The sequence below is a fragment of the Meriones unguiculatus genome, chromosome 14 (assembly GCF_030254825.1).
Source record: "Meriones unguiculatus strain TT.TT164.6M chromosome 14, Bangor_MerUng_6.1, whole genome shotgun sequence".
In the NCBI taxonomy this organism is placed as follows: domain Eukaryota; kingdom Metazoa; phylum Chordata; class Mammalia; order Rodentia; family Muridae; genus Meriones; species Meriones unguiculatus.
The window spans coordinates 20,510,550-20,535,693 of record NC_083361.1 but is presented as its reverse complement, the minus strand read 5'-3'; the positions used below and the strand labels follow the sequence as shown (position 1 = coordinate 20,535,693).

General features: G+C 40.6%; 2 protein-coding genes across 12 annotated transcripts in view; one reads left to right on the top strand and one right to left on the bottom strand.

Moving 5' to 3' along the window:
• Acsm3 (acyl-CoA synthetase medium chain family member 3) overlaps positions 1 to 18,024 on the top strand; it is a 23,755-nt gene extending 5,731 nt beyond the window's left edge. For 2 of the 3 annotated variants that reach the window (XM_060366933.1, XM_060366934.1), the window contains 12 exons: positions 316 to 526; positions 5,181 to 5,388; positions 6,049 to 6,192; positions 6,388 to 6,544; positions 7,860 to 7,939; positions 9,440 to 9,566; positions 10,624 to 10,704; positions 11,827 to 11,928; positions 12,945 to 13,072; positions 13,166 to 13,265; positions 16,861 to 16,980; positions 17,329 to 18,024. In XM_060366933.1, the coding sequence (XP_060222916.1) occupies positions 316 to 526; positions 5,181 to 5,388; positions 6,049 to 6,192; positions 6,388 to 6,544; positions 7,860 to 7,939; positions 9,440 to 9,566; positions 10,624 to 10,704; positions 11,827 to 11,928; positions 12,945 to 13,072; positions 13,166 to 13,265; positions 16,861 to 16,980; positions 17,329 to 17,415 (1,545 nt within the window). In that variant the 3' untranslated portion in view covers positions 17,416 to 18,024. The remainder of the gene's footprint in view (positions 1 to 315; positions 527 to 5,180; positions 5,389 to 6,048; positions 6,193 to 6,387; positions 6,545 to 7,859; positions 7,940 to 9,439; positions 9,567 to 10,623; positions 10,705 to 11,826; positions 11,929 to 12,944; positions 13,073 to 13,165; positions 13,266 to 16,860; positions 16,981 to 17,328) is intronic. The other variant, XM_021635679.2, reaches the window with a different exon arrangement.
• On the bottom strand, positions 7,483 to 25,144 carry Eri2 (ERI1 exoribonuclease family member 2). Of its 9 annotated transcripts, none has more exons than XM_021635677.2 (9): positions 25,064 to 25,144; positions 23,624 to 23,691; positions 23,458 to 23,541; positions 22,410 to 22,537; positions 21,715 to 21,871; positions 20,766 to 20,866; positions 20,424 to 20,505; positions 19,765 to 19,853; positions 7,483 to 19,568 (listed from the first exon to the last, which is right to left on the bottom strand). In XM_021635677.2, the coding sequence occupies exons 1-9, from the start codon at positions 25,084 to 25,086 to the stop codon at positions 18,276 to 18,278; spliced, it is 2,025 nt and encodes a 674-aa protein (XP_021491352.1). In that variant the 5' UTR covers positions 25,087 to 25,144; the 3' UTR covers positions 7,483 to 18,275. The 9 variants fall into 9 exon arrangements, with proteins under 9 accessions (XP_021491352.1, XP_060222909.1, XP_021491351.1 ...); XM_060366926.1 differs by lacking the exon at positions 25,064 to 25,144 and adding an exon at positions 24,335 to 24,400; XM_021635676.2 differs by lacking the exon at positions 25,064 to 25,144 and adding an exon at positions 24,042 to 24,187.

The window sequence follows — 25,144 nt, the reverse complement described above, 5'->3', positions numbered from 1 at the left end:
TTTAAACATTCAACAAGTAAAACATGACTCTAAGAGTCAAAATAGCAAGAAATGAAGTCTAGATATATCCACAAGGGGATGGAGGATGTAAGAATCCTAATTTTTTTTTTGGGGGGGGTAATCATAATAAATGAGAAAGGTTTCAAAGAACTGACATGGCTCCCAGTATGTGAGTGATCTGCACTCACTCTATGTATGTCCTGACTAACAACTGACTTGTGAGTTTTCTACAGAGAATTTTATTCATTAAGCCAGCTAAAATATAATTTAACTATATAACAACCTCTAAGTCTGTGACGGCTTTGCTTTCCTCAGGCTGGAAAGAGGCCTTCCAATCCAGCTTTCTGGTGGATAGATGGAAATGGAGAAGAAGTCAGATGGGGATTTGAAGAACTTGGATTTTTATCCAGGAAATTTGCCAACATACTCACAGATGCCTGTTCCCTGCAAAGGGGAGATAGAGTAATGGTGATTCTGCCCAAGATCCCAGAGTGGTGGCTTGCAAACGTGGCCTGTATGCGAACCGGTTAGTATGGTCACACTCCTGATGACATTTCAACAAGCCAGGTTTCTCCACACATCTACATAACCATGAGATGTTTATCTGGGTACAGTGTGCTTTTGGCAGCATATCTGCTTGCTGGATAGGTACATCTGGGAAGGGGAAGGTGACAGCCTTCCTTTAATAGCCTCACATTTAGACCTTGTGATCCCATCATGACAAATGTTTTCTGCTAATGTTTGTAGTCATTCCCATTTCCTGATGTCTTGGCATACTGTTTCCTATGATTGAACCCTCAAAAGTAAGTACATGGCCAACTCTTAATCAACTTTCAAGTGTCAGGATTTTTGGCTTGTTTGTTTGGTTTGGTTTTAAAGATTTAATTATTTATGTGTATGCATGTTTACCCTACATGTGTGTCTCTGTGTTATCTGCACCCTTGGTGCCTACAGAGCCAGGAGAGGGTGTCATCAGATCTCTGGGGAACTGGAATTAAGAATGGTTGGGAAACACCATGTGGGTGACAGGAGTAGAACTTGGGTCTTCTGCCAGAGCAGCCAGTGCTCTTAACCTCTGGGCCATCTCTCCAGCTCCCTCAATCCTCAGTTTATTGTTACCTTCTCAGACAACCATACCCTGATGTCTCAACATGGCTACTATCTTCTTTAAATTACTGCTCTATTACTGGAAGAGACACCATGACCATGGCAACTTGTAAAATAAAAGCACTTAGTCATGGCTTTCTTACAGTTCCAGAGGACTAGTCCATTTCCTTTATGGTAGTAGGCAGGCAGGCAGGCATGGTGCTGGAACAGTAGCTGAGAGCTGACATCTGATCCACAACCAGGAGGCAGAGAGCAGGCAAGCCTGGACCTGGCATTTGTGAAACCTCAGAGCCTACCTCCAGTGACATACTGCCCTCAACAAGGCCACAGCTCCTCAAACAAGGCCAAACTTCTTAATCCTTCCTGAACACTTCACCAAAAGGGAATCAAATATTCAAATATATTGGCTTATAGGGGCCATTTTCATTCAAACCACCATGTTTTCTGGTCATTTTTTCCCACTTAATAAATAAACAGCTAGAGGCTGGGGAAATGACTCAGGGGTTAAGTGTGCTTGCTGCGCAGCTGTGAGACTGGAGTTTTGGATCCCAGTACCTACCTCAGGTGGCTCACAAATACCTGGATGTCTGGCTCCAGATAATCTAATGCCTTCTTCTGGCCTCTGCACACACCTGAACACAAAGACACAGACGCATGCACACCTGCACATAAAAACAAACCTTAGTGGCTAGAGAGTTAAAAACACTGGCTGCTCTTCCAGAGGACCCAGGTTCAATTTCCAACACCCACATGGCAGCTCCCAACTGTCTGTAACTTCAGTTCCAGGGGATCTTGCACCTTCAAACATACATGCAGGCAAAACACTAATGCACATAAGAGAAATCTTTTTAAAAAAATCTTTAAAAGTAAGAAGCTGGTTGACATTGAAGTCCTAATTCAATAAAACTGAATATGCTCGTATATTGCTTAGGCTTTTATACACAGATGACAAGATGAAGAAAGGTAATGATGCCAGGCGGTGGTGGTAGTGCACACCTTTAATCTCGGAGGCAGAGGCAGGCAGAGCTCTGTGAGTTCCAGGCCAGCCTGGTCTACAGAGTGACTTTCAGGGCAGCCAAGGCTGTTACACAGAAAAACCCTGTCTCAGAAAACCAACCAACCAAACAAAAATAACAATAATAGTAGTACATCAGTCTGGATAAGGGCTAGCTGTGGCTGACTGTGGGACAGAGAGAAGGACTGGGACAGTTCAACATATTGTTAAATTCTGTTTCTTACAAAGAGTGGCATCAATTGCTTATCTGCAAATCATAAACAGAAACTGTCCATATATTTTTTTCTATATTCATTTTAATGTGTATACTTTACAAATTTAGGAAGGTGTAATTGTAAGGTGACTTTAAAGGAATCTTAGCTTCAATTGTTTGTCTGTGGTGTGAGTGTGTGTGTGTGTGTGTGTGCACTCGAGCATTCAGGTGTGTAGGTACCATGTGCCGTGTGGAAGTCAGACAGCTTTCAGGAATCTGTTCTTTCCTTCTGCCATGGAATGTGGGGATTCCACTCGGGTTGGCATGCTTGACAGCAAGAGCTTTTACCCAATGGACAGTCTCACTGGCCCATGACGAGATCTTAAAGCGCTTGAGGAGGCGGTCAAGCCTACTAAATGTCAGAGTAGTGAATGAGCTCTAACGTGCTTCTGAGACAGGGACGGTACTTTCAAATAAAGCACAATGTTCACCTACAGTTCCACCCATGCGACCCTGGCCTGCTGGCATAGCTATCGCTCGCCATTTGGCAGAAACAAGTTCTCGATCCCCACTCAACATCTCCTGAATCTAAAACTGTGGGGCGCAGCCTGGGAATCAACGCTTTCACATAGATTTCAGGGATTCTGATTCATATTATCACCTAGGAAGGGTGAAAAACCAGTTAGAAGTAAATGCCATCTACCAATCTCTTAAGGATTGGGGGCTAAAACTGGTATAGCCGGAAGACAGATGTATGATAAATTCAAAAGTAGGATAGGTAAGTAGACAGAAACAAAGATAGATGACAGATTTCTTTTTTGAAAGATATATATATTTGTGTGTGTGTGTGACTGGAGCTCTTGTGAGCTGCTATACTGGCACCGGGAACTAACTCAGGTCCTCTAGAAGAATGGCAGATGCTCTTTACAGCTGAGCCATTTCTTCCCAGCTCAGATGATAGATTCTTTTTTAATAATTTATTTTTTATTTTTAATTTGTTTTTATTACATTGTATTAGTCAGTGTTCTCTAGAGAAACAGACTGATAGAGCAGATCTCTAGTACTATAAACAGGATTTATTAGCGTGGGTTACGGGTTATGGTCTGACTAGTCCAACAATGGCTGTCTCCCAATAGAAAGTCCAAGAATCCGGTAGATGTTTAGTCTACAAGGCTGGCCATCTCTGCTGGTCTTCAGTCTACATCAGAATTCCAAGGAAGCTGGCTCTAAGTCCAGTGAAGGAAAGGACTTGTCAGAGAGAGTGAGGATAAGCAAGCACAGAGCAAGCACTTCCTTCTTCTATGTCCTTTATGAAGCCTGCCACCAGAAGGTGTGGCCCAGATTTCAGGTAGATCTTCCCACCTCAGAAGATCCAGATGTGGGGTGGGTCTTCCTACCTCAAATGATTCAATAATAAAAAAAAAAAATCCTGGGGCTGGAGAGGTGGCTCCGCAGTTAAGAGCACTGACTGTTCTTCCAGAGGACCTGAGTTCAATTCCCAGCAACCACATGGTGGTTTTCAACCATCTGTAATGGAATCTGATTCCCTCTTCGGCTGTGCATGAAAACAGTGTTCATACACATAAAATGAATAAATCTTTAAAAAAAAAAAGAAAGGAAAAAAATCCCTCCCAGGTGTTCCCAACGGCATGGGTTTTAGTTAACTCCAGATGCAGTCAAGCTGTCATCCAAGAAGAGCCATCACATACATTATAATTAAAGCACAATTACATCATTTCCCCCCTTTTCTTTCCTCTCTCTGAGCCCTCCCATGTTTCCTCCCATGCCCCCCCACTCATGCTAATGGTCTCTTTTTCTTTTATTAATATTGTTACATATATGAATAGATAGATGCACAAAGATATAAATACCAACTGCTGAGTCCTCTGTTTTTGGTTGTGAATATATGGTTTCAGAGCTGACCACTTTGTATTGGATAACAACTCGGGTGCTCATTCCTGGGAGGAGAGAATTCTCCCCTTCATGGCAGTCATTAGTTGCCTGTAGTTCTTTATCTAGGGGTGGGAGCTCATGAGATTTCCCCCTTCCATGTTACCATGTGTATTATTCAGGCAAAATATCCATTCATTCTTTGGGGAAAAAAAGAGCTAAGATGTATTAAGTTTTATTTGAATAAAAATGCTTTAACTCATTTAATCCTGGAAGAGTCCTACAAGAGACATACTTTGATAACCCCAATTTTACAGAAGCAGAATGTGAGCCTCACAGAGGTGAAGGGCTTACTTGAGGCTGAAGCTTATGGGTGTCTGGCTTCAGGACATCAACATACTACACCTTACCTTGTCATTTACTATAGAGAAGAGTAGGAACACAGAAAAGACACAACCTCAAGAAAAGGAAAACAACAGTGCACTGGAGGAGACACTGGACTAGAGGTTACATGCCCAGCTCTGAAGTCTAGCTGAAGGTTTTGACTCCTGCAGTTTCACTAGTTATTCAGAAGCTATGAGGCAAGCCATGCATAGCTGCTTATACTGAAGATGTTTAGATGGGGAATGAATGGGTTAAAATATGCGAAATAGAATAATACCTGGCACTCAAGCACACAACCAATGTTGAATATTATTTTTCAATCAAAATTCCTCCAAGCTCAATGTTATGAGAGATCCTCAAACACAAGACAATCACTCAGGATTAGTGTTCTCATGTTAGGGCAAAAGGGCCATAGACTTGGAGACCTCTTGAAAGACAAAATCAGAATAATGGGAGACAGATTTCTTCCCTAGTTGATTCACTAACTCATTCTGAGACACAGAGAATATGAATATACTAGCTATATTATTCTAACTACTGTACTAGAGGCCAACATTGTTTTTAAATGCCATTTCTTTTCTACTCCTTTAGGGACAGTTTTAATTCCAGGAACCACTCAGCTGACCCAGAAAGACATCTTCTACAGACTACAATCTTCAAAAGCAAAATGCATTATTACTGATGATGTTTTGGCCCCAGCAGTAGACACTGTGGCAGCCAAGTGTGAAAATCTCTGCTCCAAACTAATCGTGTCTCAGCACTCCAGAGAAGGGTGGGGGAACCTCAGGGAGATGATGAAGTGAGTACCCCCAATTTTCTAACAGGGACCTACAAAAAAAGGCAATAATGACAAAAGTATCTGACTAAGTAGCAGTGAGGTAAATAAAAATGAAATAAGTTAAGTAAAGACAATAATCAGTGATTATTACAAAACTAACAGTTAAGAGTGCCAAACTTTGAGGTAAGGGGTCTGGTTAAGGTGGATGGATGGATAGATAGAGATAGATAGATAGATAGATAGATAGATAGATAGATAGATAGATAGATGTAGTTCCTGAGATAGAGAACGGCTTATTAAGATATTTTCTTGTGAAAGAAGGGAAGAATGTAGGATTGAGCAGAGGAAGAAATTAATTTTCTGCGTATTCCCTATGAAGCGCTCAGATAACACACTGGGAATTCTGGGCTTTGGATCCTCAGGACTATGACAATCTCAATAGGTGATCCTGATCCTGTACCCCCCCAATGATCAGCTTTGGATGAGGGCTGTCCCTAGGAGGTACATGATCTTGAAGGCAGCTGCTCATATCACACAAGTAAAAGGATGGAAACAGACACAGCCTTTAACTTGGGGGTGAATCTAAGCTCCTATGTTGAAGCTGCCCAAGCACACGGGTTTTCAAATCCTCCTCAGAGGTTCACAGCCACTCACAGAAACACTGTAGACTATCCTTTGCAGGTCTGCCAGTGACCGCCACACCTGTGTGAACACAAAGCACAACGAGATGATGACCATTTACTTCACCAGCGGGACAACCGGACTTCCGAAGATGATTGAACACACTCACAGCAGTTTTGGTTTAGGATTATCTGTCAATGGAAGGTATTTTCACAGAACTGTGGCTCTAGTATAAACACTGCAAAAAGAAAAGTGATTTGTGGACTGACCACTTAAGTTTGTTTTCCAACAAATTAGGCGTTTTTGTAAATTTATATATTTAAAGTTTTACATACTTTTATATGCATGCAACTCCTACTAATTCAACAAATTTGTACAACAGGGTTATTTGTATTCCAGGTTCTGGTTGGATTTGACAGCCTCAGATGTGATGTGGAATACTTCAGACACAGGCTGGGCAAAGTCTGCTTGGAGCAGCGTTTTTTCTCCGTGGACCCAAGGAGCATGTGTGTTTGCACACTATTTGCCCCGTTTTGACTCAACTTCCATCTTGAAAGTAAGGCAGAATAGAGGAGGTTCATGGTTAGAATGTGGTAGCATTAGTGGTATCGATGGTGGGATTGGCAGCTAGAGCACATGCAGAGATTGGGAGGTTTGTTTTATTTGGTCCTTTTTAAATTTTTTTTATTACAATTTATTTACTTTGTAGCCCAGCTGTAGCTCCCCTCTCTCATCCTCTCCCAACCCTGCCCTCCTTCCCTTTTCTCTTCCAATGCCCCTTTCTCAGGCCCCTTCCATCTGACCCTAGCCTATCAAGTATTATCAGGACTGGCTGCATTGTCTTCCTTTGTGGCCTGGTAAGGCAGCTCCCCACCTCAGGGGGAGGTGATCAAAGAGCCAGCTACTGAGTCCATGTCAGAGATAGCCCTTATTCCCCTTACTAGGGTGCCCATTTGGAAACTGAGCTGCCATGGGCTACATCTGTGCAGGAGTTCTAGGTTATCTCCATACATGGTCCTTGGTTGGAGTAGCAGTCTCAGAAAAGATCCCTGGGCCCAGAATTTTTGGTTCTGTTGCTTTCTTTGTGGAGCTCCTGTCCTCTCCAGGTCTTACTATCTCCCCCTTCTTTCATAAGATTCCTGCACTCTGCCCAAAGTTTGGTTATGAGTCTCAGCATCTTCTTTGATACCCTGCTCGGTAGAGTCTTTCAAAGGCCCTCTGTGGTATGCTCCTGTCTTGTTCCTTGTTTTCTCCCTCTTCCAATGTCCATCCCATTTGCCTTTCCAAATGAGGATTGATCATCTTACCCAGGGTCTTCCTTCTTGCTTAGCTTCTTTAGGTGTACAGATTTTAGTATGATTACCCTATATTTGTACAACCACTTTGGAAATCAATCTGGTGCTTTTTCAGAAAATTAGGAATAGTGCTACCTCAGGATCCAGCTATACCACTCCTAGGCTATGCTCAAGTATACAACAAGGACATTTGCTCAACCACGTTTGTAGCAGCTTTATTCGTAATAGCCAGAATCTGGAAACAACCCAGATGTCTCTCAATTGAGGAATTGATACAGAAATTGTGTTACATTTACATAATGAAATACTATGCAGCAATTAACAACAAGGAAATCATGACATTTGCAGGCAAATAGTGGGAAATAGAAAAGATCATCTTGAGTGAGGTATCCCAGAAGCAGAAAGACACACATGGTATATATTCACTTATAAGTGGATATTAGAAATTAAGACATCTATATCTGCAAAGTCCACAGAGACAGGAGGAAATCTGAGTCCATTTACATGAAAATAAAGTGCTGTGCCTCTGGCAGATTAACACTTCAGCTGAGGCAGTTTGCTCTTTCTTAACTGCAGACCCTCTCCGAGTTCCCCATCACTGTCTTCTGCTCTGCACCAACTGCCTACCGAATGCTTGTACAGAGTGACATGACCAGGTAAGTCATGCTGGCAAGTGGCAAGTCAGGCAGGGGAGACAGGATGAAGAGGAGGTTAGAAAATGAAAGCCTCATCTGCCCTAAACTACAGGCTGACTACTCAGCACTGTGCTTAGTGTTTTCTTTCTCCTCCTCCTTTGCTTTCTTGATATTTTGTACATGGTTGCTATCTCCAGAATAGGCTCCCATTAACTTGGAGAGGAAAGGAAAGATCAGACCATGTCTAGAACTCCTTATGAAGTGGTTATGATGAAAGAAAGAAAGAAAGAAAGAAAGAAAGAAAGAAAGAAAGGAAGGAAGGAAGGAAGGAAGGAAGGAAGGAAGGAAGGAAGGAAGGAAGGAAGAAAGAAAGAAAGAAAGAAAGAAAGAAAGAAAGAAAGAAAGAAAGAAAGAAAGAAAGAGAGGGTATTTATTTTGGGGTGCCAGCTGTTACCTGAGCTGAGATAGCAGAGAGGTTTGCTCCTTTTTGCAACTTCTCTCAGAGAGCAGTAGTGAGAATGCATGCTTCAACTCTACTGTGACTCCATTTGAAATGCTTGATTGTGGTCCTGAAGATACTGTGACAGTGCTCACAGTGCACTTCTGTTCTCACACATTGATGCGAAGCACAGCTCTTGCTCCAATTGGAAAACACACAGTTTCTTCTGAGCCAAATGCAATTGACTATGGCCCAGGGACATGAATTCAGATGACTTCAAATGACATGGTCCACTGTGGAAGTGATTACACTACCTGTCATGGTCACAGAACAAAAGGAAGGCATAAATCAACGCATTTGTCCATATACTGGTGAGGGCCTCGGGCACGTGGCCAACAGGGGAGACAGAAAGGGATCCCTTCTGTAGGCTTCTGATGTTAGAGTAGCCTCAGTTTTAGAGTTTGTGAAGAGTGTCAAGGATAATTCGGCCCTCAATCCTTGACATTCCATGTCACCACACTTACCAAGTGTTGCCACTCAGCCTATGAGATCTTCTTCCACACAGATGTGGCATCTCCAGAGAACTTCAGTGTTGTGAGGTGAATTTTAACTGATGATGTAAAATAGCATTATTGAGCTGGGTGTAGTGGTGCACTGAAACCCAGCACTTGGGAGGCAGAGAGACTGAGCTCCTTATCTATCTATCTATCTATCTATCTATCTATCTATCTATCTACCTATCTATCCATCCACCCACAGATAGGGGTGTGCGTGCGTGCGTGCGTGCGTGTGTGTGTGTGTAGGGCACCTTTTCTAAAGGTGGCATGGTGTTTCTTTGCAACAAGTGATGCCTCCAGGAAAAAAAAAAAGACAACCTGGTATTATAGCAATCTGCTTATGGCATTTATATTAGAATGATCTTCTTAGAGCTTCAGGTGTTACATTATATTAGAATAATCTGCTTGTGGCATCGGGTGTTACTTTATATCAGAGTAATCTGCTTACTTTGTACCACAATAGTCCTAATTCTCACGTCTTGCCATTTCTCCTTCTCAACCTAACTCACTCCCTGTTTTTTGGAGAAGCTATAAGTTCAACAGTTTGAAGCACTGTGTGAGTGCTGGGGAACCAATTAACCCTGAAGTGATGGAACAATGGAGAAAGAAGACAGGCCTAGACATCTACGAAGGCTATGGACAGACAGAAACGGTACCTGCCCCAGTGAAGACATTGGGATGTGATTAGTCAGATAAATAAAAGCCAACGAGTCTAATGTGTCTTTGTGATTGCTGCAAGAATAAGGAAAGGTGTGGTTAAGAAACAAGTTTTTAAAAATAAAGAAAAGCTTGAAAAAAACAAATTGCAAAAAAACCCTCTAACATTTTTGAGAAAAATGGTTAACTGGTCAACGTGAGAACAGCACAATATTTTTAAAGAGAAAAAAGTATTGGATCTATGTTACAGGAACTTCTAAAGATTCACAAAATATAATGCTGTGAGTGAGTTTCTGGTCCCCTGAAGAAGTAAGTCTGTTGGGAGACTCTCTAGAAAAAAGATGCTAAAGCATTATTTTAACCCCAGCACTCTAACGGTAGAGGGAGGAGGATCAAGTTCAAGGTCGTTCTCAGCTACACTGTGAGTTCACCACCAGCCTGTGTGAACAAGCAAATACATAAATAATAAGATAAAATAAAATGGGCTTTTTAAAGAACTCATGCAGATAAAGAATAGTGGGGGTTTGAACTTAGTGGTAGAGCACTTTCTTAGCATATGTGAGGCCTGAGTTTAATCCTTAGCACCACTCAAGAGCTCTAGAGAAGGTTAATAGAGAAGGAACAATGTGGTTATTGTGTAGCAAAAAGGGTAACAAGCAAGGCAGAGAAAGAGAAAAGTTGAACAATTTTTATTTGGTATGTCTTATTTATAATATCTGAACTTTTAAATCCTGAGAATTATTACCTAGAAAAATCGAAATTACAAAATTAAATAACTATAAAAATTGACGGATTATTTAAACACAACCAGCATAGCAACCATTGCACTAACCTAAGTACAAATACTAATTACTCATATAACTTATTTTTTTTTTTTTTACATCTTTATCGTGTATGCTGGTAAACTGTGAATCTCTACATTCCATGAGGACACAGATTTTATGGGTTTTGTGTTGACTCCACTTCACAATACACAATATTTAATGCATACACAATAGATGAAGTAGTATTTTACATTACTTTTAATGTTACCATAATTTCTTCTTACCTAGGTGCTGATCTGTGGAAATTTCAAGGGGATGAAAATTAAGCCTGGCTCAATGGGAAAGCCTTCTCCTGCTTTTAATGTGAAGGTTTGCAAGTTCACTTCCAGGAGAATGTTTCCTCACCACCCCCACCCCCATTCCTTTTAGATGTGATAATCCCTTGTTAAGTCTATATGTTAAATTCTATACCAAAAGAGAACCGGGTGGTAAGTGTTGGCTTAAAATGCTCTTGCTATTTTTTGCAAACAGCAATATTGTGCTGTGAATTCAGGATCTTTATAAGAACTTACTCATTTAATTTCCAGAAAAAAATCCTAAAGCTATATTAACAATGGGGCCACTATGCAAAGAAATTGAAGAACTTACCCAAGTTCATGCAGCTTGAGCCCTAGAGCGGGAGCACAACTCAAGCAATCTGGCTCCAATATCGGCATTCTTGGCACAAGTTCATAGTGGCTGAGGCCCACTCTTCTTTTTCTGCCTGCCTGCCTGGCTCCAGGTTTTCTTTAACCATAGCCTTTACTATCATCTGATGCCTGGGTAGAAAAAGCAACGTATTTCCCCATCTGCACACTTTGCACAGGGTTAAAGTTCTCTCAGGTCAACCCAACTTCAAAGCGAGGTGTAGACAAAGGCTTCACACTAATACATTAAAAAAGGAGAAAAAAAACCCCACATCTGCGAAAAGAGATCAACTTCCAGAGGACAAGGCCCCAGACTAATTGAAGCTTAGTTGTAATACTAGGATCAATGCTTCTCAAGTTCATTAGATCATACAAACCACAAGGTTATTACATGCTTGAAATATTCCTTATTTCTCTTCCCTGGTACACCTGACGTAATGACGTGACACAAGACCTGGAATCCATGCTTAACAAAGACTTGTTGCTAAATGGCAAAAAGCAGGTTGCAAAACTTCTAAGTGATCCTACTTTCTTTTGTCTATAATTATCCCAAAGAACATTAGCAAAACATGATTATTGCTGGGTGGTAAAAGTGAGGAAATTTTTTACTATTCTTTCATATTTTGGAATTTGCATTTTATAACATTTTGTACAATAATAACTTGGGTAATAATATATTTAAGAATTTAAAGTCTACACAAAATGTTTTAAAGCCTATATTCTGGCCAAAAAAATTCAAAGGTAAAATTCTAGATGTGGCATTCAATTAAAATTCCCTTAAATAAACTATCCTGTTTTATTCTAGATTTTAGATGAAAATGGCACTATTCTTCCTCCTGGACAAGAAGGGGATATTGGTCTTCAAGTTCTTCCTGATCGACCATTTGGCCTTTTTACTCACTATGTAGTAAGGGCTTTATTTTTAAAATCTCTATTTTTTTTTTTTTCTTCAAAAGTGTGATTCTAGCATTTGGGATACAGAAGCAGAAAGACTACAAATTCAAAATCATCTTCAGCTACTACAAAGCACTCTTGAAGCCAGCCTAGAATACCTGAGACCCTATATGGAAACCACAGTATTGGGTCACTAATTCCTATTTTTACAAAACAAACCTAGAGAGATTCATTGCTCTAGGCAGTAGTCCCACAGATAGGGGAAGAAAGAACGCGCTTGCCAAATAACACACCCGGTGCCCTCTTCTTGGAAGGGACTCATAAAAGGGAGTTCTTATCTCTGCTTTCTCAGTATCAATAGATCCTTTTCAACTAGCAAACAGCACACAATTATTTTTTTCTGACATCTGATTTGCTCTCTTCCCACTCCTGAGAAACTAGAGAAGCAAGGAATGAGGCCATAGGGTTAAGTAAATTCATTTCACTAGACGTTTTCTTATCTCTAACCATGATATACAAAGCAGAGCAAAGTTTATAGCAATATACCAGGAGGTCCAGGTCACACCTGCCAGTGAACTGAAAGCAAGCAATATTTTGTTTGTTTTCTTCTTAAGCCAGTTATAGAACTGACCTTATGTAAACCAAACCAAACCAAACCAAGGAACACATCTGCTCTGAATTAAGCATTGTGCTTTAACTCTTCTCTCTTTTTCTGCCAGTGTTAAGTATTGTTTAGAAAAAGGCTTAATTTTGCCTATTCTCTGAATCTTTGAGATGCTGCAACATTTATCTTATAGCTACATAAAACACTCCTCAGGAGTTCTCAGGTCAGGTCTTTTCAACTGCAATTTCTTTCTTTTATGTTGGGCTAGATCCATGCTCACAATTCATTCTTACTTCACTCTGGCTCCTCTTCATTCTGATGCTTCTCAAAGCAGCCAAGCTTTCTTTTACTTTGAGCACTTAAAAATGACTAGGAAAGAGAGTCATATTCATAAAAATATTTTTAAAATGCTATTTATTTTGCAGGATGATCCTTCAAAAACAGCTTCAGCTCTACGAGGGAATTTCTATATCACTGGAGACAGAGGCTATATGGATGAAGATGGGTATTTCTGGTTTGTTGCAAGATCAGATGATATCATATTATCTTCTGGGTAACTTTCTTTTCCTTACGTGCGTGTGTGTATATTAAGCATTCTGGGCGAATCTGTAACTCACCTTTATGAGTTCCTGTCATGTCTTCCTAGTTACCGAATTGGACCATTTGAAGTAGAAAGTGCCCTGATGGAGCATCCTTCCATTGCAGAGTCAGCTGTGGTCAGCAGCCCAGACCCCACCCGAGGAGAGGTAAAAGAACTGACCATCGACTTTCAAGTCTGTTGATCATCTAAATTCATACTTCATTTAGTTGTGTGGCTTTGTATGTGTTATATGGATGTATGTGTATGTGTGTGAGATTTCCCTGTGTGGGCACGTATGGATATTGAGATACCTTCCTCAGTCACTTCACCTTTTTTTTTTTTTTTAAGGCAAGGTTATTCCCTGAAACTGGAGCTCACTGTTTAGGCTAGGCTGTTTGGTAGGTCAGTGAGCTCCTGCCCCACCTGTCTCCTCCCCAGTGCTGGGGTAACCTTCAAACCTTCATTACCATACCTGTTTTTTTGTTTTGTTTTGTTTTTGCATGGGGCTTGGGATTCGAACCCAGGTTCTTATTTCTTATGCTCAAGGAGCAAGCACTTTACTCATGGAAACATATTCACAGCCCCTAAACACACACTTTTAAACAGTATTTCATGTAAAACAAATTACTTATTAATATCGCCTAAAACAAGGATGGCTCTCCTTCCAAGATTGTTTTTGCTAAGTGATTGCTGATGCCAGAGGTTAGCATGTTGTGTTTGTGGAAGACACCAAGCTATTTTAGGTCTTGAGCAGTGTGAATGTTAGCACTATTTTTATTGTGAAGGGGACTACGTGAGGTAGATGAGAGGAGGGGGCAAATAGTCTTTAGAGTGGCTCTTCACTAAATTTCACTCACAGGATCTTTGCTCTTCCCACACCTTGCTGTCATCATCACTTCTGTCTACCCAGGCAAAAGCTTATCTGGGACAAGGTAGTTTGTAGAGCCTTTAAAACCAGGGTTGGCTCCACAGTCACCAGGTATCCCAGGGTGGGTTACAGTTCCTCTGTGGTTGTAGAGTCTCGATGTGGTGTTGACATTAGCCAGAGTGAGGGGAAATTCTGGAAACTGGTGGGCTGCAACACTTCCTGGCGGAGGACAGAGGTGGGATCCACAAGGCATCCATGCACAAAACAGCAGTGTGCTAAACGCCACAGGCAGCCTTTTACTCTCTGTGGCAGGCCGGTTCTAGCCAGTTTGACTCCTTCTCTAGGAAGGGGCCAACCAGATCTTTGATTGGGTAGCAAGTTCTAGAAGAACGGATCAAAATTACACACAATGAAGGCTTAAAGGCACTATCCTATGACACTGCCTATGACAGTCGTGCCGCTTACTGCGCACTGTTTACTGCAGCCTGCTCTAAGGATTCCTCATATAGTCAAGCCAAACCACATTTGACAGTCTTCATGAAGTTTAACAGTATTCTCAGGTGAATTATCTAAAAGCAAATAAGATTTTAAACGAGCATTTTCTTAACTGTTTTGTTAATATTTTCTTAGTTGAGTCTCGTACTTTAATATTTTTAAAGAATTTCACAGGCTGCTTTGCTTTGAAAACTTCAGAAAAGTTGTAACTTAACAGTGGAGAGCTTGCTTAGCATGTGCAAGGCCTGAATTTGATTCCCAAAGTCTGTCTCTCTCTCTCCCTCCAGTGGCTTATATTTAATTACATTTTCCTTTTTAAAAATTTATTTATTTTTATGTGTACTGGTGTTTTGCCTGCATATGTCTGTGTGAGGGCGTCAGATCTCCTGGAACTGGAGTCATAGACAGGTCTGAGAGCTGCCATGTGAGTGCTCGGAATTGAAACTGAGTCCTCTGGGAAAGCACATGAGGCTCTTAACAACTGAGCCATCTCTCCAGACCCTAATTACTAAAAATTTTAAATGTGTGCTTCCTATAAGCGATTTTCTTTTTCCATCAAGTTAATTGCTTGTGAAACACAATAATTGTGTTATGCAGTCCAGGAAAATCCTCCTGCCTCTGCCTCAAAAGTGCTGGGACTGACCTTGCCTTTGTTAGGCAAGCATCTGCCACTGGCACACCCCTGCTCCTGGTCCCTAATCTCAGGTATGACAAGGAAGGTGCTTATGTTCACATTCTGCCATGAGACCAAATGTGCGTTAAGAGTAAAACAAATTTGTGTAAAATATATGTAATAAAAATATAGACTGAAGTAAATATCAGTGTCACAAAAGAAAGAGAAAGCCTGGAGAATTACTCTAAATTAAAGAATACTAAAAGACATAACAGCAAAACATGCTGAAATCACAAGTGTGCACTGCTATGCCTGGCAGGATTTTGTCTTTTTTAAAAGACAAGATTTCCAATAAGGATAACAGGGCTGAATGAGTTCTGTTATTTCTGAAAATAATACTTAATATTTTAAATGCCATTTTTAAAATAATGGAGGGAAGTAAGGAGCAGTGGAAAGAACAAAGGCAGCCAGGCAGGGATGCCTCAGAGGTTAAGAGTATTTGCTGTTCTTGCAGAGGACTTGGGTTCAGTTCCCAGGAGTCACTGTGCATGGGGGTGGCAGAGCTCAGGATGCTCTGTAATTCCGATTCTACAGCATCTGGTGCCCTCTTCTGGCCACCATAGGCACCAGGCCTGTACACAGTGCACATACATGCATATAGACAAAACTTTCATACACATTAAATAAAAACAATAGGTAAATCCTTTAAAAAAATTTAAAAAGGAAGGTAGGTAGTAAGATAGGTGAGTTACTGAGATGGCTAAGCCCTTAAATTCCTTGGCTTGCATAGCTCTAAGAATCTGACAAAGGCCACAGGCCACTGCTGAACTTGGGCTTACATAGTCATGAAAATGTTTTTCACTAGAAAATAGTAAATATAAACATACAGGGCTACAAGTCACACACAATATGATGAGACTGAATAAAGAAACTGAATTAAATTAGCCACATGTTGCTAGTGGCTGTACACAAACTGGGCCAGCCATAGACACTGCTCAGAAAATCTAAGATTTCCCACAAAATTTCAGAGAAACTTAAAAGCTCAAATGATTAATTTTTTAAAATTACATTTGTTTACTGTACAGGTCAGGGGGCAATTTTGGAGAGGTGGCTCTCTCTTTCCACCATGTGAGTGTCAGAGATCAAACTCAGATGTCAGACTTGGAAGCAAGCGCCTTTCCCCAAGCCATCTTGCTGCCCCAACATGATAGGTTTATGGGTTTAAAAATTACAAAGCAAGCCAGGCATGGTGACACACACCTCTGAGTTCAGGGCCAGCCTTGCCTACAAAGTTAGTCCAGGACGACCAAAGCTATACAGAAAAACACTGTCTTGAAAAAAACCAAAAACCAAACCAAACCAAACAACGAAAATGCCAATGCAAAGGCAACAAATGCAAACACCCTCAGTCTTTGTACTTTTGCTACTGAGCTGAGTAGGGCCTAGAAGCTGAGTTGTTACACAAGAGTTTGTACTCAGTGTGCTGCCCTGTTTCTAAGGGGAAGCCAAGGACAGAGGTAATCAGACTCAGATGAGAACACACATTTCAAAATGTAGTCAGGGCAGGGTTTCAAGGGTGATCCTGAGCAAAGCAGGCTGGTACTAAGAAGAGACTGAGCTATGGATCACCTGGGTGGCTTAGGAGCAGAGGCACACAGTAGGGATTACACTACACCATGGCCCCACCCCCACAGTTCATTCCCCCAGGTAGACTCCCAGTGAGAGAGCAGACAAGAAATACCAAGGCGTTGAATGCTTAACTTATGTGATGTATCACTACTTTAGGTAGTGAAGGCTTTTATTGTTCTGAATCCTGATTACAAGTCCCACGATCAAGAACAACTGAAAAAGGAGATTCAGGAGCATGTGAAAAAGACTACAGCGCCTTACAAATACCCCAGAAAGGTAGGCGTCGTCTTGTTACAACTGGCATTTGTTCGGTACTGTGGAAATATTTCAGCTATTTGTTTTTTCCTTTTAAATGACCTTTCTCCTTAAATATGCTATTCAAGAAGTTCCAAACAGAATTAATGACAATAGATAATCCAAATTTTTGAGGTTAAACCGAAGCCCCTAACCTAATTCAGTCAATTAGCTCATAATATTAAATGTTAAAAAGCAAGCAAGCCAACAAACAAACAAAAAGCCCAGCTTCAAACGTCCTTTCACCCAGCAGTCAGAACAGAGCTAGTACATGACTGGCATGAGCTGGTTTACTAGTGCTGAACTAACTTCTTCCCTTCACACCAACAGGTAGAGTTTATTGATGAGCTGCCGAAGACTGTTAGTGGGAAGGTCAAAAGAAATGAACTAAGAAAAAAAGAATGGAAAACCATTTAAACTCATTGCACAAATCACCTGCAAACAGTGTCCACAAGCCTGCAGAACCCAGCTGCAGGTTATCTGGGGAGACTGCTTTTACGTTGGATTAAAGTACTCTGCAGTTATGACATCAGAGCCTGAATTCTGAAATCAAACAGTGACTCCTGCATTCACGTCAATGTTCCTACAATTTGGTAACATATAACGAATGTGATCAGTTGCTGAGGTGTTTTAAAATCTATTTTAGGAGTTCTAAACCAAATCTCCGTCCCACTGGTTTTCAAAACTCAGCTGAACAATTCTGTTAATCATATAACAAATCATAACAAATCTCCAAGCTTTGAATAAAAACCTAAATAATTTGTTTTTAGAAAATTGTCATAATTCTTAGAATATTTACCTAACATTTGAGTAAGAATTTTATTAGTCATATTTTTATTTAAATAATTTTAAAGGTTTGAAATTTGTATCATGATCTAACTATAAATGACAGCTCTCATGTTCCATAGCTACTTATTAAATTTAACCTAACAAATATGGTTTATAAAAATATTTTCTTGGAGTTCTTTATGATATTTTGATAAATTCAACAAATGTTAATAAATAAAATATAATTATGTGAAATTATCCAAATACTCATGCTTGGGAATTTAAGGAACAAGGATTCCTACATGCACAGACGACAGACAGTTGACAGATAACTACTGGACTAGAGTGCAAGTCCTGCAGTCCACTTCCCTTCTGTGTGAACTGCTCAGTGGAGCTGGAGTTCTCAGGAATGCTGAGACTGTGTAGTTTGACTCAGTACTGTTATCAGTCCAGCACAAATGTCACAGAAGGCTTATGCTGAACTAAAAGACAGTTTAGAAGAGGGTTTATCAATTTCTCATTGAAGGTCTGAGTCGTAAAGAATTTTTAATAGGAAAATTTAAATTTCTGTCAGGAATATGGCTTGTTTCTGGAGAGCTGAAAGTGAGTCCCTCTGAGGAATGAGATAGAGATTTGCTATTGGCTCTTTCCTTTTGAAGTGCTTGTTCCCACTTAAAATAACCACAGCATTTTCTGTCTTCTCGGTATTTCCCAACAGGGCAACAGTAGAAGGCTTTCCCATGGTTTGGCCCATTATTTGAAACAATAAGCCGCTTAGACCTTCTGCCACACTTGCATAAGGGGGGTGTCATCTTTCCAGTCTTCCAAGGCTCTTGTAGATTCACTGTGGATGCTAATATGGAGAGAGGAACATCACGGGAAGAAGTTCCTGCAGAGCAAGTAGATGATGTCGACTTGTCTTCATGAATAGCGAAGGTCTGCTTTTTCGCTCGTGGGAAAGCTAGGGAACTAGAGGAATTCCTTTTAGTACCACCTAAAAGAAGAGGCTGTGTCCTTAAAACTGAAGGACGTGGCGCGTTGGCACTGACACTGTTGAAGGGAAATGGTCTGCATTCGGGTAATTTAAAAGCAGAAGCATCCGATGGATGTTCGACTCCTTTTACATCATAAACTGTACTATGAGGACTTTTGTACACAATTGACTTAGATGTCTCAGGGTGTTGAGGAGTCTCCTTAAGGTCTGCGAAGTTTTCATAGCTAAGGATTTCTGATTCTTTTAAAACCACTGACCTCTCTCCAGAATCAAATGAAGTATCTACATTTGTGTCACTCCTGGGAAGCATACAATCTGTATCTTGCTCAGCCTGAGATGCTGGCAATAAAACTACATCTTCCCACTCAGCCAACATAGGTAAACAGTCAAAAGTGCGATCCATCTCTACATCTGAAACATGATTAACAGATGGAATGGTTGTAGATACAAGTACCAAGTTGGAATTAAGTGTTGGGGACTTTAAGCTGTCATTTGAGGCAAGCTGATCACTTTTTCTTAGCTTCAAGGTAGGAGAACAAAATTGTTCCACAGAAGTTGAGGGCTTAGTAGTAAAAAGAGAAGAGCAATGTTTGATATTGTTAATATCTGCTTTCATGTTGCTCTTTAGTTGTAACTGGTCCTTTATAGAAGAATTCACATAAAAGTGAGCATTTTCCTGAGATTTTACTGTACTTTCGGGCTCCTTCATGCTGGGACCCTGGATGCTAATGTTGCAGGCAGATGCTTCTTCAACTTGATCTGTAACCAAATTTTTGGCCAAAATCTTGGGATTCTTCTTAGTAAGAACCTATGATTCCACAGACAAATCCACCGCTTTAGGAACGGCATTTATAATTTCTTCAGTAGACATTATATATGACCAAAAAAAGAAAAAATACTACTGTGTATAAACGACTATGCACATGAAATCAAGATTTTAATAATCCTATGACTACTACACTAGAACTCAAAATGACAAAATAAAGAGGCAAGACATTACTAACCTTATTCAAGGACCTGGTAATTTTCATTAGGCAACCATCCCTGATCATTTTCCAAGCAAGAAGAGCAGTGTTCCGAGAATCATCTAAGCCTGAGGAAATAAAGTATCAAACACCGAGTGTTGTGGTACTAACATAAAAAAAAAAAAAAAAAAATAACAGAAAACAAATTACATTTAAAAGAAATTGAGGTATACTGTTAGTTTCATGACCACCTGATTTTAATCATCATAAATTGATCTATGAGAAGTTGGGACAGCATTACTAATGGATGATACAATGGCTTGTACCTACACAGATGAAAATTTGTTAGGCAGCCTCCAAAAATGTGACCAGCATTCTGTACAGATCATCATTTATGAAAATATAGTAATGTACAGTTTTTTTCAGTAGTCCATCATATTATCTGGGCACTTGTGTTAGTATTTGATGTGCTCATTATTTTCATTATTATTTATTTTTAAACAAACTAGAACCACTACATGGTAGTCTTTATCTAAATTCAAGAAACTGGTAATTCAAAAATAATAGTTTGAGTTAAGAACATTTTTTTAGGCTGAAAGGTATTACTAATACTACTATACTCTAAATGGAACTAATATAAAAAATTTTACAAAAGTCAAATGACTTACAGAATGAAATGACTATTAGTTTATACAAACCAGAATGTTCTCGTCCTGAAAATTCTATTCCCACTTCCTGCAAGGCACCACTCAGTCCTTTGGGTTTCCTCTTATAAAAAAGCTAATCAAATAAAAAAGATACATTTATAAAAATACAATGACTATCACAAAGGCTATGAAGTTATTTCTTATAACTTTTAGTTCTATAAGATTTGAGAGTGAATACTAATGTGCTGTTTCAAATATTTTAATTAATTACATCTTTATGTGAACATTCTAAAAGAAAAAATTCCTTATTTGTAGAAATTCACACCAATAAGATTAAAATGCAACCACTTTCAACAGGAACAAAGTGAACATACTCCCGTCTTTGATCCTCACCTTGTAAGTTGCTCTGAGATCAATCCAAGAATTTAAGAACACAGGTTTTAACAGCTGCTTTCTTCTACACTCATACTCCAGGCAAACGCCCAAGTCCCAGTCTGCATAATGGACATTAAAATAAAAGCCGGCGATGTCAGTGCTCTTCCATTTACAAATAAAACATGGAAAATGAGATATAGTAGAATAGTTAAGATTTCATTGCTGTGCTATTACTCGTACTCATGTGTTTTATATTATCCTACATCTTATATAACTTGCCATTAAGATATTATGTTGATGATTATTTCAAAATAATATAGTCCCTGTGTACGTACTGGTACATATGCGTGGGTGGTCATGCATGCTAATATGAGTGGGTGGGTGTGCAGGTCAGAGCACAGCCTCAGGTGTTATTTCTCAAGTGTCACCCATCTTATATTGAGTCAGGGTTTCTTATTGGCCTGCAGAATCATGATTTTAAAAATATGAATGCATTTGCTTTTCTGCTTAGTATCTGCATGGCCCTTGACTTTCCCTGGGCAATGAGGTCAACAAACATAATTCTAGGTTAACAAGAATCAAACAAGAACTAAGGGACTACATAGTGGCAATGCTACTCTTCTTTGATGGGTGGGGCTTATGTATGTGAGGTATGTGTGTGCACACGTATGTGTACAGTTATGCAGCGACCTAAGGCTGACATTAGGAGCCAAGTGTTTTCCATCTTATCTATTGAGCCTAGGGTTTGCTGCTTTAGCAAGTCTGGCTAGCCAGCTTGCTCTTGGGTTTCCCTGTCTCCACCTAGTGTCCTTGGAGTACAGACAGACAGTTGTGTCCAGTGGCTTTCACATGGGTCGTGAGGATCCCAACTCTGGTCCTCATGATCACACAACAAGCACAGCATCTCTGAGCCACCTCCTCGGCCTCAGTGCTCCCCAGTGTGGTTCACGGGCATAACTCAGGTTACCTGACCAAGTAACAAAAGCGCACAGCTTTACTTCAGAAGTGGAAGGCTCAGAATCCCCAGTAGCAAAACCGATTTTCTTCTGCTGCTGAATCTGATGAATCCATTTACAGAACTGCGATAAGCAAATCTTCAGGGGAACCCCTTCATCAACTTGAACCTAATTAGAGATATGAACCCACAAATGAACTCCTGAGCCACTGGGCATTAACAGCAACTCTGCACTGTGGGGGCTGGAACAAAGAAGTTCTGACTGACGGAGCTCATCTAGTAAAGAGATGTCAACACATACAGGCAGGAAGTGCTGCAGACCTGAATTCACTCTGGTAAGAGAAGCTAGGCTGGTGACTCTATTCAGTCTCACCCAAGTGGAATCTTTAAGCCAAGTCTCGCAGAAATAAAAGACAGTGGGTTGCATTAGTTCTGTAAAATAAACTGTCTCTGGAGCTCACACCCTGGACTTCACATTCCCTAAGCAAGCACCCTTACGGTAGCTACACCGCTTGACCTTGTTTGTAGCATTATTCTGATTTTTTTTCTTCAGGATTCCAGTGAATCTATGGAGGGGACATTATTTCTCTTAAGACTGAATAAATTAAAAAAAAAAAAAAGACTGAATAAATTAAATTCCAAGTGTTAGTTGGTTTTTATTTTTCTTTTGGAAACTGATTTCTTGGCTTCTAAAATTTGCATCATACCTGTTTTATCCCTGTCAGTTCTGTGCAAAATTCAGAAAGAATTGGATGTTCTTGAGGCTGAACATAAGCATGAAATTCAGATTCAATCTTTCCAGTTGCTGTATTCAACAAAACTGCTGGAAATTCAACTGAATGAAAGAACCATGGGTTAACAATTAATTAGCTAATTAATTAATATATTTACTTATTTTGAGGTGGGTTCACTATATAGTCCTGGTTGGCCTGGAACTCTAAATAGACCATCAGTTCTCAACCTGTGGGTCGCAAACCCTTTGGCGTGGGGAGGGGGGTGTCAAATGACCCTTTTACAAGGTCACATATCAGATAGTCTGCACATGATATATTTACATTATGATTCCTAACACTCACAAAGTTACAGTTATAAATTAGCAACAGAAGTAACTTTATAGGTGGGGTCACCAAGACATGAAGAATTATATTAAAGGGTCACAGCATTAGGAAGGTTAAGAACCACTAATATAGATCAAGCTGGCTTCAAACTCATAGAGATCCACCTGTCTCTGCCTCATGAGTGCTGGGATTAAAGGTGTGTATCACCAAACCCGGCCGGCCTGAATATATGCATCATCCTAAACATACGCTGTTTTTATAATAGCATTACTAAGCAATCAATTCCAGTAAACGCTTATTAGAATAACCAAAACAGTGAGAAACAAATTTATAATAAAGCTGTGGGAAGTAATAAGTCAAAATATCAAAGTTATGTGTCCATTTAGGTTTACAATTAAATACGAAGACCACATGAGTTAAAAAGCACTCTATTATTGCAAAGGCATTTTTTTTTCAGTTTCTATCCAATTAAAGTTTCAAATATAATCTTAAAACAACGAGCTACTTTGCATAATCAAATTCAGGCATTTGGTATTTTATTATTTTTTTAGGTGAGATAGTTTTTATATTAAACTGCCAGCACCCTGTTATATTAAACCTGTTTAATATAACCTGTTTTCTTATTGGCTGGTTCATATCTAAAATCTTAAGAAGACTCATGGAGCACTAGCTCTGGCCACTGGTAGTCCAAACTTACTTATTTCAGGGCTGTTGTGGTGCCTTCCATCATTCCAGCACGTAGACTCAAAATCAAGGACAATTAAGTAGTCATACAACTGTTCTGCAAAAGACCAGAGTGTTCTTCAGCTATGCCAATGTTCGGAGTGCAAGGCTTCAAAATGTAAACAAAACATGGGACTTACTGATTCTGCTTCTCCCTGGATTCCCACTTGCTGGTGTAACCGACTTTCTCCTAATTAATCCAAGCCGCCTAAAATCGAGAAACCCAGTTAAGATCAATCAACTCATTATACTCCAGTCGGAATACTATCACTAGCAGCACTCAACAAATGGCAAAACCTTCATTAATGTACTATATATAATTGGAGTCGGGTGTGGGGGCACAAGCCTGTAAGCTCAGCACTCGGCAGCCAAGGTGGAACTGAATTTAAGAATAGCTTGGAGTATATAGCAAGGCCCTGTCTCAAACAACAGTTGTGTACTAACTGACGGGAACCAGGTCTAGACTTTAAAAGCCCTGGGTTTTTGGGCTGCCATCTTCTCTTGAGTTTAGCGTCCTGAATGGGCTTCGGGTTGACTATTTGCAAACACTAATTTTACCTGTTCTCATTTGAAAGCAGTACGGAGGAACACAAACGGCTGGGAAGATACACTTTAAAACCCTTAGCCATTTTTGTATTTTTCAAGCCCTTGCTACGCTCCAAGGAGATGGCTCCTGTTCCTAAACTAAAAATCTAGGAGAGGAAGTAAGGTAGCTGACGTACTACTGGAGACAATCTATGACAAGACCCCCAACAGCAACTCTAGAGTCCAAAGAAGGGAAAGCGTTAACCACGGTCCCAAATGCAGCTGCGACAAAAATCTGATGAGTACAACTTTAAGTAGGCAGACACCTTGGAGAAGTTTCTTTGGCTTTTTGATGAAGGTAAGTTGTAATGGCAGTGCAGAGATTTGGAATTAAAAGCTAAAACTGACTGGTTACTTCATCAGCAAATATTAAGTTAGGGTGGTAACCTCTTTTAACCATTGCTGGGAGGTACATACGTCTGTAATCCACATTTCAGGCATGAGAAAAGTACGTATTTTGCTAAAGATGGCTATCTTGTGTAAACCTCTAGTAGGATTCTAGAACCCTGAAATCCAGGCTGTTCATTAAAACATCATATCCAGGGTTCTTGTTTTTGTGTTGTATTTGGTTTTGTCGTTGTTTTGAGACAGTCTCACTATGTAGTCCCGGCCCGCCTGAATATGTCCACGTGAACCAGGCTTGGCCTACAACTTGCTTCGCTCGTGTTGCAGGCGCGCTCCGCTCTGCCCGTCCCGTCCCGCCGCGTCCACAAATCTCAAACGTGCACGGCGTGTCGAAAACTCGAGAGCCTTTAGTAACTCTTGGAATAAGATCGGCCTCGGCGGGCCACTTGGACGCGGTAGGGGCAGCGGCACCCGCCTGGGAGCGAGGTGCCCTGCGCTGTCACAGTGCTGGCGTTTCCCGGGGCCTACCCCAAACAGACCCGACGCAGCGCCGCGCCGTGCAGCGAGAGGCCGGCGGCGTGGGGCGCGCGACCCAGACAACACGGCTGCGGAGGACCGCGGGCAGCCCTGCGGGGAAACCGCTTGCGTACCGCGCCAGGCTCTTGGTAGCCATTGCCGATGCTCGCTCCCTCGGAGTCCGGAAGCCCAGCAGCCGGAAGTTGGCCGCCTCG